The sequence below is a fragment of the Hypanus sabinus genome, chromosome 12, assembly GCF_030144855.1.
Source record: "Hypanus sabinus isolate sHypSab1 chromosome 12, sHypSab1.hap1, whole genome shotgun sequence".
NCBI lineage: Eukaryota > Metazoa > Chordata > Chondrichthyes > Myliobatiformes > Dasyatidae > Hypanus > Hypanus sabinus.
The window spans coordinates 109,392,613-109,410,169 of record NC_082717.1 but is presented as its reverse complement, the minus strand read 5'-3'; the positions used below and the strand labels follow the sequence as shown (position 1 = coordinate 109,410,169).

General features: G+C 42.7%; 1 protein-coding gene across 1 annotated transcript in view; it reads left to right on the top strand.

Annotated features, from left to right (window-relative positions):
- The first annotated feature begins 109 nt into the window (after positions 1 to 109).
- The window catches only part of ppm1g (protein phosphatase, Mg2+/Mn2+ dependent, 1G), a 44,046-nt gene continuing 26,598 nt past the window's right edge, over positions 110 to 17,557 (top strand). The window contains exons 1-3 of the mRNA XM_059986719.1: positions 110 to 364; positions 7,242 to 7,311; positions 14,191 to 14,276. Coding sequence (XP_059842702.1) covers positions 254 to 364; positions 7,242 to 7,311; positions 14,191 to 14,276 — 267 coding nt within the window. The 5' untranslated portion in view covers positions 110 to 253. The remainder of the gene's footprint in view (positions 365 to 7,241; positions 7,312 to 14,190; positions 14,277 to 17,557) is intronic.

The window sequence follows — 17,557 nt, the reverse complement described above, 5'->3', positions numbered from 1 at the left end:
CGCTTCCTCCTCTCTGTGTGTGTGGAGGGGGAAGCGGTCTCAGCGAGCTCGGCGGCGGCGGCGCGCTCGGGCGGCGGGTTGCCCTGGTAACCGGCTCTCCCCTCCCCCCGCGTGCGTGCTGGTCCCGGCGCGCCTGTCAATCAAGCGGCTGGGCCGAGCGCTTCCTCCTCTCTGTGTGTGTGGAGGGGGAAGCGGTCTCAGCGAGCTCGGCGGCGGCAGGAGGTGTGCGAGGACGCCGGCGGGCACAGCAAGCATGGGCGCCTATCTCTCCCAACCCAACACGGTGAAGAGCTCGTGCGAGCGATCCACCGACAAATTCGGCTTCGGCGTCTCGGCCATGCAAGGCTGGAGGGTTTCCATGGAGGTGAGTGGAGGCTGTGTGAATAAATGCACAAATGCACACGTTATCTACGAGGGGCCTTGCATCTGGGCTTTGCCTAGCCCTGACCATCTTGCATCCAATCGCTCCTTGTTTAATGGTGCCGGTTGACAGATGGGAACAATCAAAAATCACTTGTTCGCTCCGCTCCCGTAACAATGAACGATAGCGTGAACAAAGCGGTAAAATACTGCTCCTGAGATCGGTCTAATTTGAAAATGGGAAACTAAAAGAGAAAACTTTCAGTGTTAGTTCACCGAATTAGAGTAATCTCGGGAAGATCGCATTTTCCACCTCGTGGTTTGAAAAGAAAACAGCGCGCCAATATTGGAGGTCTATCCGGTTATCCAGGTGTACTAAGTGCAAATGCATAGCTCTTTGTAATTTCCACTCTGGTAAATGTGTGTTTCTTCATGCTTGTAGTTTTTATGTCGGCTTTTGCAAACGCACACCTCACCCAGATTCGGTACCTATTACTTTACTTCAGGACTATGACTTAACGACATATTATTGGTACATTTAATTGTTTGAGAACTCATTTTGTGTTTGGTATTACCAGCAGATCACCGGTGACAGTTTAATTAAACTTCTGACATCCTTGGCTTCAGAAGCCCCGCAGAAGAGGTTGGGTGGTACGAAATTTAGCTGACTTAAAACACGGACGAAGTGAACATTTTAAATGAATGCAGTGCACTTCGATGGGTGGTGGTGGAGCCAGATGCATTAGGAACATTTAAAAGACTTGGATAGGCCCAAGTAATTGAGATCCTGCTTCTGAAGAGAGTGAGACCATGGAGATTGTCAGTCAGGACCCTCATGCCTGTTCTGTTGGTCATTGAGCTTAATGCTGATGTGTACGTTAATTCTATTTATTCGCCTTAACTTCATTTTTCCTTAAGGCCCTGATAGCTTCTGTCACCTTTCGCATTGGCCCCAAAGTGATGAGTAAAAAGACTGAAGCCCTGGGAAGTTTCTCATCTTTGGATAAATATAAATGTCCTCTTCCAAAATTATTCCCCCCTTTTCAGCATTAAACACTTAAGGAAAACAGGCACCTCCTTATCTGCTTCATTTTGGTTCCTTGGGGAAATTTTCTGCCGTCGAGGCACCTCCACTTGCTGCTTCCCGGAATCAGAGGTGTACAGAGGTTAGATGCATCGCCTAGTTACGTGCAACTGCAACAGAAACAGCAACCTTGCATTCAATGTCACCCAGAGAAAGGAGCTCACTGTGGACTTGCAGAAGGCAAAGTAAGGAGAATGCACACCAGTCCTCATTGAGGGGGGAGTCAGTGGTGGAAAGGACGCGCAGCTACAAGTTCCTGGGTGTTAACAGCACTGAAAGGATCTACCCTGAGCAGAACAGATTTGTTGCAGTAATAAAGAAGACATAAGAGTCTGAGGAGATTTGGAGTATCACCAGATTCTCTTACAGATTTCTATAGGTGCATGGTGGAGACCATTCTGACTGGTTGCACCACAGCATTGTAAGAATGTGAAGAGATTTATGGAGAATGGTACCTGGAGTTACAGGGAAAGGTTTAACATGCTCCTTCATGCAGGGAGAGGTTTGAACAGTGGACAGTCAAAGCCTTTTCAAGTATGTAAATGTAAATAAGCGAGATGAGAGTGGATATAGGACCACTAGAAAATAAGGCCGGAGAAATAATTACAGCGGGCAAGGAGACGGCGGATGAACTACATGAATATTTTGCATCAGTCTTCACTGAGGAAGGCACAAGCAGTATGCCAGGTGTTGCAGGCTGTGAAGGAAGAGAAGTGGGTGCAGTTACTGTTATAAGAGGGAAGCTGCTCAAAAAGCTGAGAGACCTAAAGGTACATAACTCATCCGGAACAGATGAACTGCACCCTAAGGATCTGAAAGAGGTAGCTTTAGAGATTGTGGTGGCATTAGAAATGATCTTTTGAAAATCATTGGACTCTGGCATGACTGACTTATGCAGAACACCCTAAAGGTTAACTTGTAGGTGGAGTCGGTGGTGAGGAAGGTAAATACAATGTTTGGATTCATTTCAAGAGGTCTAGAATAGAAGAGCAAGGTTGTGATGCTGAGGCTTTACTAAGTACAGGTGAGGCTTCACCTTGAGTATTGTGTACAGTTTTGGTCTCCTCATCTAAGATGCTGGCATTGGAGAGGGCTCAGATGGTTTGCAAGGATGATTCCAGGAATGAAAGGGTTATCCTATGAGGAACATTTGGTAGCTCTGGGTCTGTACTCGCTGGAATTTAGAAGGATTTGGGGTGTGGTTAGAAACCTTTTGGATGTTGAAAGGCCTAGACAGAGTAGATGTAGAAAGGGTGTTTCCCGTGGTGGGGGAGTCTAGGACAAGAGGGCACAGTCTCGGGAAAGAGGGGTGTCCATTTAAAACAGAGATGCAGAGAAATTTGTTTAGCCAGAAGGTGGTGAATTTGTGGAATTTATTACGACAGGCAGTGGTGGAAGCCAGGGCAGGGCTTGATAGGTTTTTGATTGGATTCAGCATTAAAGGTTACAGGAAGAAGGCTGGGGAGTGGAGATGAGGAGAGGGAAGAAATGATTGAATAGCGGCACAGACTTGATGGCCAAATGACTTAATTCCGCTCCTCTGTGTTGTCTTGCGTTGGATCTTCCTTAGACCAGAGGAGAAGGAAGGTGGTGTCATCAAAGTTTTTATGATGAGGGATAGAAATAAACTGAAGAGTCAGTCTTTTCTGCAGCATTGGGGAATCCAAAGCTAAAGGGCACAGATATAAGATACGGGGTTGGGGGGGAGAGAATTAAGAGACCTGAGGGGTGACTGCTTTATATGGAAATTAGTGGAATGAGCTTCCGAGAGAGTGGTTGAGACAGGTTCAATTGCAACACTTGAGGATCATTTGGATTGGTACATGGAGGGATGGGGCTTGGATGGTTCCGGGCTAAAATACAGGTAACTTGGGCTAGTGAGTAGGACAATTTGAGATTAATGGTCTGTTTCTGTGCTGTCAGATGGCAGACAAAGCCATCTCTGTCGTAGGCATGGTACAGAACATCCTCAGGACGAGCTGACTCACAAAGGCCATCTGGGACTTGCCCTGCTCTCATTGCTCCCAATAGGGAGAATGTACAAAAGCTTGAAGACCCCTACTCAACAATTTAGGAACAGCTTCTTCCCCTCTGGAATCAGATTTCTACATGGTTTATATGCACTACCTAATTTTTAGAAAATCTAAGAATTTGTTTTTCACTGTTCTGCTGCAGCAAACAACAGTTGCAAACACAGTTGTGATTATAGCAGGTGATGTTACCTGAGCACTGAAAATTCTTTGTGTTATCTGGCCTGTTGTGCTCTTCATATCAGTTGTGAAAATCTGGATATTCTTAGTAGGTGATTCATTCCCTAGCTCAAAGTTTCACTCTCTGGCCCATTGTTTTGAACTGAGCAATACAAACTATTTGTTCTGTTTTCGCTCTGTGTCCCTTTTTTATGACCAATAGACCTGATGTGATGGAGAAGTTAATTAAATTGTTGGAATTGCTCAGCCCACTGAGGCCATGCTTTGTGCTTGTAGAACAATCTTGTTCTTTTTATAGCAATACTGTTTTTTATTGTAAGCCCATCACCTCTACTGGGGCAGAGGCAGCTTGCTGAAGTCCTCTGTCCTGGGCCAGTCTTTCAACATCTAGCCCATGGTAGACCCTTCCTCAGCCAGGCGTGGGTTCTTTGGAGCTTTTATTTGATGTTTCTATAGTGCTGGGATGGGTATGCTAAGCTCCTTGCCCAATCTTCTTCCTCTCGTAACTGAACTCGGGACTGTCCATGGCATAGTTAGCATGTTTTTTTTAACCTTTTTTAAAAAAATTGGATAAATATTTGAAGGTCACAATGTATTCTGCATCCATTGTGTATTCTGGATTATTACTGCCCGTTAGTTTTCTTTCCTCAATACCCTTCTGCCAATGCCTGTTTGTGTCCTCTACCCTTTGATCTTGTTGAAGTGTTTCTCTCTTTGCCCATTTCAACTTAACATATCAAACTTGGGTATCTCCAGAAAATCTATCGTATCTCCTACCATCCTTCTTTCCGAAAGGAAATAACCTTAGATTCTTGATCATTGTGAGTCATTCCAGGACCTCTTTCCTGCATCCTGCCCAGATCTTCCACACTCTTCTTAAAGCATTAGTGGCTTGAATCCGATGTATTAACCTGGGGACTAACCAGCTTCTGTACTGCTCCCATGTTTACGAAATGTGGAATCCCACTGCTTCATTAGCTACATTTTCAAAGTTCTATCTTATTCTAGACATGTATAGATGCATGTATGTTGAAACTCTTTTGCCTTTATTCATTATTCATTGAATATAAACTGTTCTCGCTCTGTATTTCATTCGTGACATGGCTATCTGTGTTTTGAAAGTCCTCATCTACCATCAGTGTTCATCATACTTCCAAGCTTTGTGTATTCTATAAATAGTACTAGTTTTGTCCTTTAATATGCATGTTAAATGTTTCAAGTTTGTGATTACATTTTTACAGAGCATCCTTTTTTATTAATTGATAGTGTAATTATTTCTGGATGGATACACTGCTCGCAAACAGCAATCCCTTCACGTATGTTCCTGTACAGAGTCAAAGTCCAGAGCAAATTGCTCTGCTATTTTTTAATCAGCTGGCAATGTTGTTTAAATAACAACAATGATTGATGCTGGGAACTTTGTTTGTGATGTATATTAACGATGTGCCTATGAAAGTGGGAGGTGCGATGAGTAAACTTGCAAATGGAACAAAATTTGATGGTGTTGTGGATAGTGGGAAAAGTTGTCAAAGGCTACAGCAGAATGTGGATCAGGTGAAAAGTTGGATGGGCTGTTGGCTGATGGAATTAATACTGATAACACGTGCAGTAATTGGGAGGGTGCAAGAGCATAATGACCTTCGAGTTGAAGTCCATAGTTCTCTGAAAGTGCCAACATAGACGGTGGCGAAGAAAGCATATGGTATACTCGATAAGTCAGGCATAGGATTTAAAAGCTAGAAGTTGTTGCAAAACACTGACGAGAGCACATCTCAAATCTTGTGTGCATTTCTAGTCACTGCACTATAGAAACAAGGTGGTTGTGTTGGACAGTGTGTATAGCAGATTTACCAGGGTGTTGCCTGTCTGGCCTTGTTTCACCGATAGCGAAGGAGGCTAAGGGGTGCCTTGATTATTAGAGGTACAAGGTGGGTAGGCAGAATCTTTTTTCCATGGTAGCTATATCTAGCACATGAGGTTATAGGTTTAAGTTGAAAGGGGGAACTGAGAAAGTCTCTCCCCCTCCTTTCCCCCCTCCCCCCAACCCAGCCCCGAGTTTGGAACTGATCGTCAGGGGAAGAGAGGAGTCAGATAAAAGTTGCTGTTTAGCTAGGCATCTAATCAAGGCAGAGAAGGATATGGAGCTTGTTTATTTAGATGCAAAGAGTATTTCTGAAGACCCACACATCAAATATTTGAAGCTGGGGCAACAGTTAATCTGCAGGTCAAGCAGCGTCAGATGGGACAGTGGGAATGAGGAATTGTTGACATTTTGGGCCAACTTCCTGCATCAGAAAGTTGGGAGTCAGTTGATTTCTTGTCTGTCACAGACATGGCATTTCTGATATCTATAATTCTTTGTAAATTGACTTTAAATGTTTATTTTCTCCTTGGCATTTATGCTGTCATTATCGTGATGGCTCTAGTATTGCTTTATGTTGGTGCTGTTGGAGGGATGGATGTAAAATTAACAAAAGGAAAACATGAATTATTACTCATAGTAACCTAGCCCATAGCGTTTTCCTCAAGTGAAATAAGGTGAGTTGTATATTCTAAAAGTCCACGGATAAAGATTTAGTTTCAGAAGCAAATAATGTGATTCCATTATTGCTGTTTTTAATATGGGATTGACATTCTTTTGATAATGAGGCATCAACACTGAAGTGTGAGCCTTTATAATTGTTTTGTTAGACTTTCTATTAAATCTCAATTGTCTGATGTCCAACTTAGTGTAGATCTGTAAAGTCACAATCACTTTCATGGAGTGTGAAAGTCAATAAATAATGATAAGTTAACGGATCAGCATGAGGCCATTCAATCATCCTAGTTTTGTTTTCAGCCTCATTCTCTCCTTGACCAACCAATAAATATCCCCTGGATTTTGTCCATTCTGGGATGCTGATTAAAACTGGGTGGTATGATTTGGTTTTCCATGTCAAAATATTACAGGTGCTGTTGAAGCAACAATGATGGAGAGAGATAAATAGTTGATATTTTCAGATGACTTTTCATCTGTACCGGGTACAGTTAGAGAAGCTGTGGCATGCAGATGACAGAGAACAAATGATTTAGAGGCCTGGAAATAAATGGTACTGAAAGCCAGTGTATAACAAAAGTTGTGTGTTTGGCAGGTTATAGTTGAAGGAGCCAAAGTTTACATGCTGAAGTGAGGAAGAAAGAACTCAATCCTGGAAAGGGGAGAGGAGGTTACAATGGCTGATTGCTTAAAAATGTTGCTTTTGGAAGATAGTACAGAGTCTTGTTGAAAGATGAGAGAATTATTCCTTTTGCCTGTATTGAGGTTTATTGGAGCAGTGTGGGTGAGAGGTGGGCTGGGATGGAGAATTGGAATAATTGAAAGACCTAGCAAATAATTTTTAAAGACAATGTGTTGCTCCTTAAGGATAATTGGCACACTCCAAAGGCTGTCAAATTTGCATTTCAAGTTTGTTGTCTTGTGATGAATGCTGATAAATCGTACATCAATGGGTCTGTCATTGGTTATAATGTTTTTTCCATTGTTTTAATCAAAATGTGGTAATGTGTTACTCAATTTGATTGAAATGTGATGTAATTTTTTCTTTTAGGATGCCCATAACTGTATACCGGAGTTGGATAATGAAACTGCTATGTTTGCAGTCTATGACGGACATGGAGGTAAGAGGCCCTGAGCGAAGAATATTTTTGCTACACTGTTGTCGTGCCTTTTGTTATGTAAGTACATGTGCACGTGATGTAGGGCTTAATGACAGACATAGATAGGCGTTTTAAAGTGGGCTTTACACAACATTCTCTTGTCCTTCTCTCCTTAAACACTGCTCCCCGAGTTGTTCCCATGTGAAATTTGCAGCCTTGGATATTAGTAAATAAAATGAGCTGATGTTTGTTGCACTTTGGCTTAACATTCCCTTCCATGTTCCACCAGGCCTGTAAGAAATAAAAAGGAAATCTCTATTTCCTCTTCGGCTCCCTCAGGCAGTTGAAATATACACTCGGCTATTTTGTTGTGTACACCTCATTAATCCAAATGTCTAATCAGCCAGTCACATGGCAACAACCCAGTGCCTTAAGAGCCTGCAGACATGGTCAAGAGGTTCAGTTGCTGTTCAGATCAAACATTATAATAGGGAAGCAATGAGATCTAAGTGACTTTAACTGTAGAATGATTGTTGGTGCCAGATGGGGTGGTTTGAATATCTCAGAAACTGCTGATCTGTGATTTTCAAACACAGCAGTTTTTAGAGTTCATAGAGAATTCTGTTTTTTTTTAAAAAAGCATCCAGCAAGTGGCAATTTTTTGGGCGAAAATGCCTTGATAATGAGAGAGGCCAGACTGTTTCAAGCTGACAGGAAGGCAACAATAACACGAACAAGTTGAAGTTTAATTATTATTCAACCATACATGAATACCCATGAAGACGGCCAAACGCAACCGCGTTCCTCTGCGGCCAAGGTGCAAACTACGGTACCGACAGAAATACACAGCACAAGGCTCTTAGAGATGGCAGTAAAACATAGTGACATTCAAAAAAATAATATAGCTCAAGTCCCTGAATCACATGTCCTTTAAATTGATGGTGCATGAGTATTATCAGCAAGAACAAGCGGTTGTCAGCAGTCTGGAGACCAATGCAAACATGCAATCCTGTGTGCCATTCCACTGACTGAATAGAGGGCAGCACTGATGGAAGGCCAGCCCTCAACCCAGCATGGATGCAGCTGCCTCCGGTGTCTCCTCTTCGGGACTGCAGCAGCGTGCAATCCCACGGCTTGAGACAGGGTCCTCGCTGCAACCGAGGACACGCAGCTCACTTGCTGTCCGTCTTGCCTATAAACAAAGGACTTCACCGTATCAATGTCCAACAGTGTCTGGTCCCAAGTGAAACAACGTAGTCACTCGCTGTTAGATTGCACACAGCCATTGTGCATCAACTCCAATGCTGCCACGTAGCAGACAGGAATGCGGTCTGCACCAAGTCCAACTCCAGTGCTGCCACGTAGCAGACAGGAACGCGTTCTGCAACGTCCAACTCCTTCAGCTGTGCACAACAGTGGTGTGTGGAATACTTCAAGTTGATGGTCTACAGCCGCAGACGACCACACCGGGTTCCACTCCTGCACCTAACACACTGGCTCCTGAGTGTCTAGTTCCTTCCATTTGCAGTTTTTTGCAGTCCTTCGGTGAGAAATGTTGCAGACTTTTTCCACTAATACAACACACAAGTATACAATGTCTAAGGTAGTTTGGAGCAATGACCAAGATATTTTATAGACTCTGATAATTTCTGTCAACTTAAATTTTATGATTGCAATTTTAACTTTGCAATTCAGTTTTAAAAAGAGAGCCTTACTTCCACAATAATATCTAGTTGTTTAAATAGATATTGTTGATTTGCATGTTTTCTCACTCCAGAATCGGGAATCTATGCCAAAAACCCTAAAAATTCAGTATATTTAATGGGACTCATTAAAATGTTGCAACGTTGAGGCTTCTGGGGCGTCTCGAGTGGCAGCAGAACTCTCAATATTCTCGTTCTAGCCTTCAAAATCACAACTGCTTCTGAGGTCAGTATACTTAACAAAGACGTCTTAATGCGAGTAAATGATATATCGCTGCTTAAAACTGACAGAAGCAAAGCCAATTGTGGATGTACTCCTCGCCAGATTCCACACAGGAAACGTTGCTGCAGGTCAGGGATACAAGTGCATTTAAAGAAGCTCCCAATACTGACTATCTTGCTGGCATACATGCAATGTCTGTTGAATAAAATTGATGATCTCAGAGCTAGGGTGCATTAGGACAGTGTGCACCTTCTGCCCCATGGAATCCTGGTTAATCCCCTTCTGTACTGGATGTAGTGATTCAGATCTATAAAGCCTCTCAAAAGCAGAGGTGGAGGAATATGCCTCATGATCAACTCCTTGATGCACAAGTGTATCAGTGCTCTGCCAAATCTGCTCACCAGACCTGGAGTATCTTGCAATTAAGTGCTGTCCATTTTACCTACTACAGGAGATTTCTGTGATCATTTTGGTAGCAGTTTGCATTCCACCTCAGGCCAATGTCAATAAGGCTTTAGATCTGAGCAATGGGATCAACAAGCTCGAAACAGCGCATCCTAATGCCTTCACCATCGTTTTGGGAGATTTTAACCAGGCTAGTCTGAAAAAAAATCACTAAGTAATTGCCAACAAGAGACCACTTGCAATTCTAGAGGAAATAACACACTGTACCACCATCAAGAATGCCTACAGAGGTAGTATGTCTGATCACTTGGCTGTACTTCTACTCCCTGAGTATAGGCAGGGACTGAAGACTGCAGCACCAGCAGTGAGGACCAAGAAGGTTTGGACAAGGGAAGCACAGGAGTGCCTACAGGACTGCTTTGAATCGGTGGTCTGGACCATTTTCAAGGAATCATCTTTGAATCTGGATGGATATGTTGCAGTTGTTACTGACTTCATTAAAACGTGTGTGTGTGTTGGCGTGCGTCTCTCCCTGTCTACAAACACTGTACATTCCCAAACCTTAAGCTCTGGATGAACCAAGAGGGACATCGTCTGCTGAAGGCTACCTCTGTGGCATTCCACTCTGCTGACACGGATCTGTACTGGAAAACCAGATATGATGTGGAGGGCTATTTCAAAGGCGAAGAGACAATTTCGAACAATGTTGCAGGTGACATTGGCTGTATGAAAACTCTGGCAGGTCTGCAAGACATTACTCCCTACAAAGCAAAACCCAATAGCATGAATGGCATTGATGCTTTGCTACGAGATGAACTCAATGCCTTCTATGCCTGCTTTGAAAGGGAGAATGTAATTCAGCTCTGAAGATCCCGGCACCTGATGACCCTGTGATCTCTGTCTCGGAGGCTGATGTCAGGCTGTCTTTAAAGATGGTGAAGATAAGGCGGAAGGTCCCGATGGAGTACCTGGTAAGGCTCTGAAAACGTGCGCCAACCAACTGGCGGGAGTATTCAAGGACATTTTCAACCTCACTGCTACGGATGGAAGTTCCCACTTGCTTCAAAAAGGTAACAATTATACCAGTGCCTAAGAAGAGTAGTGTGAGCTGCCTTAATGACTGTTGCTCAGTAGCACTCGCATCTACAGTGATGAAATGGTTTGAGAGGTTGGTCAAGACTAGACTCTCAGCAAGGACCTGGACCCACTGCAATTTACCTATCACCACAATAGGACAACGGTAGATGCAATCTCAATGGCTCTTCACATGCCCTTGGACCTCATGGACCAATGTCTGGATGCTGTTCATTGACTATAGCTCAGCATTTAACACCATTGTTCTCACAATCCTGATTAGTATGTTACAGAACCTTGGTCCCTGTACCTCCCTCTGCAGTTGGATCCTCGACTTCCTAACTGGAAGACCACAATTTGCAGATTGGTGGCAATATCTCCTCCTCACTGACGATCAACACTGGTACACCTCAGGGGTGTGTGCTTAGCCCACTGCTCTACTTTCTCTATACCCATGACTTTGTGGCTAGGCATAGCTCAAATATCATCTGTAAATTTTGCTGATGATACACCCAGATGGAGATGAGTGGGTGTACAGGAGTGACATACACCAACTAGGGAGTGTTGTCGCAGCAACAACCTTGCTCTCAACATCAGTGAGACAGAAGAGTTGGTTGTGGACTTCAGGAAGGGTAAGACAAGGAAACACATACCAATCCTCGTAGAGGAACCAAAAGTGAAGAGAGTGAGCAGCTTCAAGTTCCTGGGTATCAAGATCTCTGAGGACCTAGCCTGGTCCCAACATATATAACAGCTATAAAAAAGGCAAGACAGTGACTACACCTCATTAGGAGTTTGAAGAGATTTGGTATGTCAACAAAAACACTCAAATTTCTTTAGATGTGCCTTGGAGTGCACTCTGACAAGCTACATCACTGTCTGGTATGGTGGGAGGGGGGGGGGGAGCTAGTTCACAGGACCGAAAGAAGCTGCAAAGGGTCATGAATTTTATCGGCTCCATCTTGGGTACTAGCCTGCAAAGTACCCAGAAAATCTTCAAGGAGTGATGTCTCAGAAAGGCAGCATCCATTATTAAGGACCCCCAGCACCCAGGGCTCCCTTTTCTCACTGTTACCATCAGGAAGGAGGTACGGAAGCCTGAAGACACACAGCGATTCAGGTACAGCTTCTTCCCCTTTGACATCCAATTCTTAAATGGACATTGAACCCATGAACACTACCTCACCTTTTTAATATATATTTCTATTTTTGTATGATTGTTAATCTATTCAAAATGCATGTACTGTTATTTATTTTTTACTTTTTTTCTCTATATTATATATTGCATTGAACTTTTGCTGCTAAGTTAGCAAATTTCAGGACACATGCCGGTGATAATATTCTGATTCTGAAATTTTGGTGTCAAGAGTATGCCAGTTTTTGACTCCTCATTTCTTTTGATGTTCCCCCTTTGCATTTGTTGTGCCTCCTCATTTGTATTTCTGGTATACAACCTCCACAACAACCCTTGCCTCCTGTAAGTTCTGATTCCTGAAGAAATTCTATATTATCATTGACATATGTTGTGGAATTTGTTGTTTTACAGCACCAGTACAGTGCAATACATAAAAATGCTTTGAGAATACTGGAGTGATGGAGTTGGCATCCATCATTTAGGGCCCCCACCACTCACAGCATGCCCTTTTCTCATTACATTCAGAGAAAAGGTACAGGAGCTTGTAGACATTCATTAAGCGTATTAGGAACAGCTTCTTCCTCAGTCAACAGGATTCTAAATGGATACTACCTCATCGTTTTGCTTTTATTTCTGCACAATTCATATTTCTTAATTTACATTAAAGTTCATGATCTATGTCAAAGATAATATAGAATTAATTTGGGAAAATTGTGCCTCAGATCTTACAAGAGGCCAGGGTTGTTAAGGTTGATTTCTCCACCTTAAGACTTCTGAATGGGCAACGAACCCATTATTACTACTTTTTGCTCTACTTAATTTTTATGTGTATATTTCTTGATATTTGTGGACAGCAGCTTGGCATTCAAAACTATTGTTCCCTCAACTAATCAATAAGCTTCAAAACTTTGGCTTCAATACCTCCTTGTGCAGTTGGGTCCTGTATTACCTCACTTGCAGATCCCAGTCAGTTTGGATTAGCAATAGTATTTCCTCCACAATCTCCATCTGCATAGGTGCTCCACAATGCTGTGTGCTTAGCCCTCTGCTTTACTTGTTTTATATTTATGACTGTGTGGCTAAGCACAGCTCCAATGCCATATTCAAGTTTGCTGACAACACCACTGTCGTAGGCTGAATCAAAGGCGGTGACGCATCAGCATATGTTGGGGAGACTGAAAATTTGGCTGAATGGTTCCACAACAACACCTCTTGCTCAACATCAGCAAGACCAAGGAGCTGATTATTGGCTTGAGAAGGACGGATAGGGGGATAAAAGATGGAAAAGGGCAGCGGCTTTAAATTCTTTGGTGTTATTTCAGTGGACCTGTCCTGAACCCAGCACACAAGTGCAATTGTGAAGAAAGCACGGCAGCGACACTAATCCCTTGGAAGTTTGTGAAGATTTGGCGTGATAGCTAAAACTTGGACAAACTTCTGTAGATGTGTAGTGGAGAGTGTGTTGACTGGTTGTATCATGACCTGGTACGGAAACACTATTGCCCTTGAATGGAAAATCTTGCCAAAAGTAGTGGATACGGCCCAGTCCAACATGGAGTGCAATTGCAGGAAAGCAGCATCCATCATCAAGTACCCCCCAGCACTCAGGCTGTGCTCTCTTCTAGCTACTGCCATCAGAAAGAGGTTACAGGATCTTCAGGACCCACCATAGGGTTCAGGAACAGTTATAACCCCTCAACCATCAGGCTCTTGAAGCAGTAGGGAATAATTCACTCACCCCAGCACTCTGTTCCCACAGTCTTCATCTCACGTTGTCAGTATTTTTTGCTTTTCTCCCCTTTGTTATTTGAACAGTTTGTTGCTTTTGCACATTAGTTGTTCATCCGTCCTGTTGGGTGTCATCTTTCACTGATTCTGTTACGTTTCTTGAGTTACTGAGTTTGTCCACAGGAAAATTAATCTCAGGGTGGTATATGCTGACATATACATACTTTGGTAATTTACTTTAAACTTATTATATTTTATGCATTACAATGTCCTACTGTAAAACAACAGATTTCATCACATGTCAGTAGTAATAAATCTGATTCTGAAGCACTAATTTAGAATGACTGAAGCTGCCACCTATGATTTATATCCTTGTTCTTTTCTTGCCTGTTCTTCACACAATTTGTTCAGCTGGCCTTGACCTCGTGTGATCTAGTTTCCTGCCTGAGAAACCTCAATTGATCTATATTCCCAATCTGGGGTTTTGCTTTGTGTGAAGTCAAGATGTGGTAGTTATTTTCAACACTGTTTCCTCTGTTCTTTCAACTCTGACTTAATTTCTTCTCCACTAACCCATTCCGTCTGCATATGAAATCTTCTTACTTTAAAATACTTTAACTGTTTTCTTTCAGGTGAAGAGGTGGCGCTATACTGTGCAAAGTATCTGCCAGATGTTATTAAGGAGCAGCAGGCTTACAGGAATGGAAAATTGCAGAAGGTATAATCTTCACATGCTGCCTTTGAAATTAAAGCGACAATGGTTCAAATGTAAGCTGAGTCATTTTGAGGAGTTGATTTTTGCAAAGGATTAATTAGAAATACAATCCGATTTAGTTTAGAAAGTAGTCTTTTCACACCATGTCAGAGGGCAAGTTTGGAGAAGGTATTGTGTTATTGGGTTGGGAATGTCTCTCTTTAGCAATTCCTCGGGGTTGAGAATAATTTGCTTCCACCTGTTCTGAAGTGACTAGTGAGGCCAATGTGGGACTTGCAGAGTATGTCACAAGTGGGCAGGAGTTGCTTAGCAGAGAAATGGTTTGTTATTTTGGGAGGTGGTATGTCACTTCCAGTATTAATGCTGGGTTTCTGTGTGCTGCTGAAAAATGAGCTCTGTTGTATATTTAACGAATGTGATCTATCATTTTGTGCAGATGTGGCTGGGTGATTCCCAGAAGACTAGGGATATTGTATCTTTTCAAGAAGAACAAACTTAAATATTTGCCTCTTTCCACCTAGTAATCTATTGATTTATTAGCTTGGAGAAGAGATTTTGCTGAGGAATATGTTGCTAGGAATGTTCTTCGGAGCCAAGTATAGTGAGGAGGTCAATACTGAGGATTTAATTTTTAACCTGCTGTGAAATACAGCTTGTAATAGGCCTTTTCACCCAAAGAAGTCTGCCACCCATTTACACCCATGTGTGACTAATTAATCTACTGATTTGTGCATCTTTGGGATATGGGGAGAAACCGGATTGCCTGGGGAAGCCCAATGCAGTCAAGGGAAGAATGTACAAATTCCATAAACACTGTGGTGGGAATTGACCTCTGGGTCATTTTATGTTTTTATATAATGAGTTCTAACACAAACTGTTGTGTGCAGTTTTGTCCTCTGTACCTAGGGAAGTGGGTACTTGCCTTGGGAATGATGCTGTGTTTACTGGCATAAGCAACGCCTCCTGTAGGGTGGTTGAAAGTCACTGGTGTTTAGTACATTGGAAGGTAAATCTCATTTGATGTATAGGAGTGACGTGTGGACTGGAGACTGAGGAGCAGGGACACATGTTCTTTCCATTTGATTGATGGGGTTCGGGCGGGGCATTCAGCAGTGTCCGTGCGATCTCGTTATAGAGCAATCTAGTCAGCCCCATTCTGCTCCAGTTTCTCATTTTTTTTTCTTGGCGTTTTTACAAGTTGAAACTTATTATCATTCAACTGTGCACGTGACCAGTCTACTGCCAACCTGAGACAGTGCTTTTCAGACCACGGTGCACAGCACGATATGTACAGTAACTCACACAGAACACCAAGTAATATTACCACAACTGAATTAATAAGTCCCACTTGGTGGCGCAATAACATCAGTGCCGGACTCCAGAGCGAAGGTTCCCGAGTTCGAATCCAAGTCAGGTTGAGCGTCAAGCTAGCAACTCGGCCTCGTAAAAATAGCTTGCTATGGAAATACCATTATGACGATGTCCCGATAACCCTACTGCCGAGTTAAGGGTTATTCTTCTTCTTCTTGAATTAACAAATAATAGGTGCATATGAAGTACAGGCTTAAAAAGTAAACAGTATAATGCTACTCGTGCTTCATGCATGATGAGATCTGTTTGGTGGCAGGGAGTACAGCTTGCAGCTTTTTTTTCACCCTAACAATTCTTGTCTCAGTGTTTCGGTACTCCTGCCTGATGGTAGGGGGCCAGAGAGATTATTGGATAAATGTGGGTGGGATATTCAATTTCTGTTCAAATTTGATGAGTTTGCTGGATGTAAGAGTTTTAGAAGCAATTTCCAGATTATAACTGCTTAAATGCTCTTAAAAATGTTCCCCTCATCCCCTGGTATCTTTTTGCTACCACTGTAATAATCAGAATTCTCAGCTCATTGAATTCTTCTAATTTTTTGTTAGCCCTGTGTAAATCTGTAATGATCTTGTACACCTCTGTTAAATCCTTGATGATAGCTTCAAGGTAATAGCCCCAGCTTCTCCACTACTTTTGAGTTGAAGACTCTTATCCCTGGAGCCATGCTGATAAATAGTTTGTGTTGAAATGAACCTCAGTACGATGCAATTGTTCTATAGGATCCAGTTTTCAATGTAATGGGATGAAAGGAGAGGGTCGCTAGGGATTATTCCAAAATTGGAAGTTGGCCTTTAATGTATTTGGCCAAAATTCAGAATTTGAAAATATCAGTGTGTTATTTCTACTGATCCTCATGAGTAAATTAAAAACCTTTCTTCCCCCCCCCGCAAAAAAATAGCTTCCATCCTATCAGCATTAAAAGCTACAGCATCTCCAGGCAGGTATTAGCATGATGCAAGTTCTGGTGCTCAATATTATAGCAGGTGAATGAAAGGCATTGTGTGACTAGGCAATGGAAGTGATTGAACTGATAAGTTCTATACTGGCTCCTTTGGTAGGGTATTAACTACAGACTTGGACAGGAGTGTTCCAGAGAATGTATATGAATGGAATTCAGAAAAGCGTGCATGATTTTTGTTTATATTGTCTTTAAAAAAAAACTTGAGTTATAATGGAAAATGTTTCATGAAAACAACACACAAAATGCTGGAGGAACTCAGCAGGTCAGGCAGCATCATTGGAAGAGTATAGTCAATGTTTTGGACCAAGATCCTTCAGCAAGTCCAGAGGGAAAAAAAGATGAGGTGTCAGGGTTAGAAGGTGGGGGAGGGAAGGGTGAAACTCAAGGTGATAGGTGAAGCTGGGAAAGGGGAGGGGTGGAGTGGAGAAGTTGATTGGTGAGAAAGATACAGGACTGGAGAAGGGACAGAAGGTCATGGGAGAAAGAAAAAGGGGGAGGTGCACCAGAGGAATGCAGTGGGTGGGTCATGAGATAAAGGGGTGGGGAGCATTACTGGAAGTTGGAGAAACTGATGTTCAAGCCATCAAGTTGGAGGCTATGCAGACGAATACAAGGTGTTGCTCCTTTACTCCAAGTGAAGCCTCATCGTGACGTTTGAGGACACCATGGATGAGCATGTTGGAATTCCCATTTTAATTGCACTTCCTATTCCCATTCTGACATGTCAATCCATGGTCGCTTTAATCGGCAGAATGGAGTCAAACAATGGCTCTCCCCTCAACCCACAGATTGCCCGCCATGAGGTTCACACACGTTGCATCTACCTCCTGGAATATTCTCGGAGACCACTGAGCACGCAAACCATCTCCACACTTTCTGCCTTCACCTCTATGTTTCAGTCTCCCTGATGGCTTTAATCAGCGAACAGTTGAAGCACTAATCAGTGAAATGG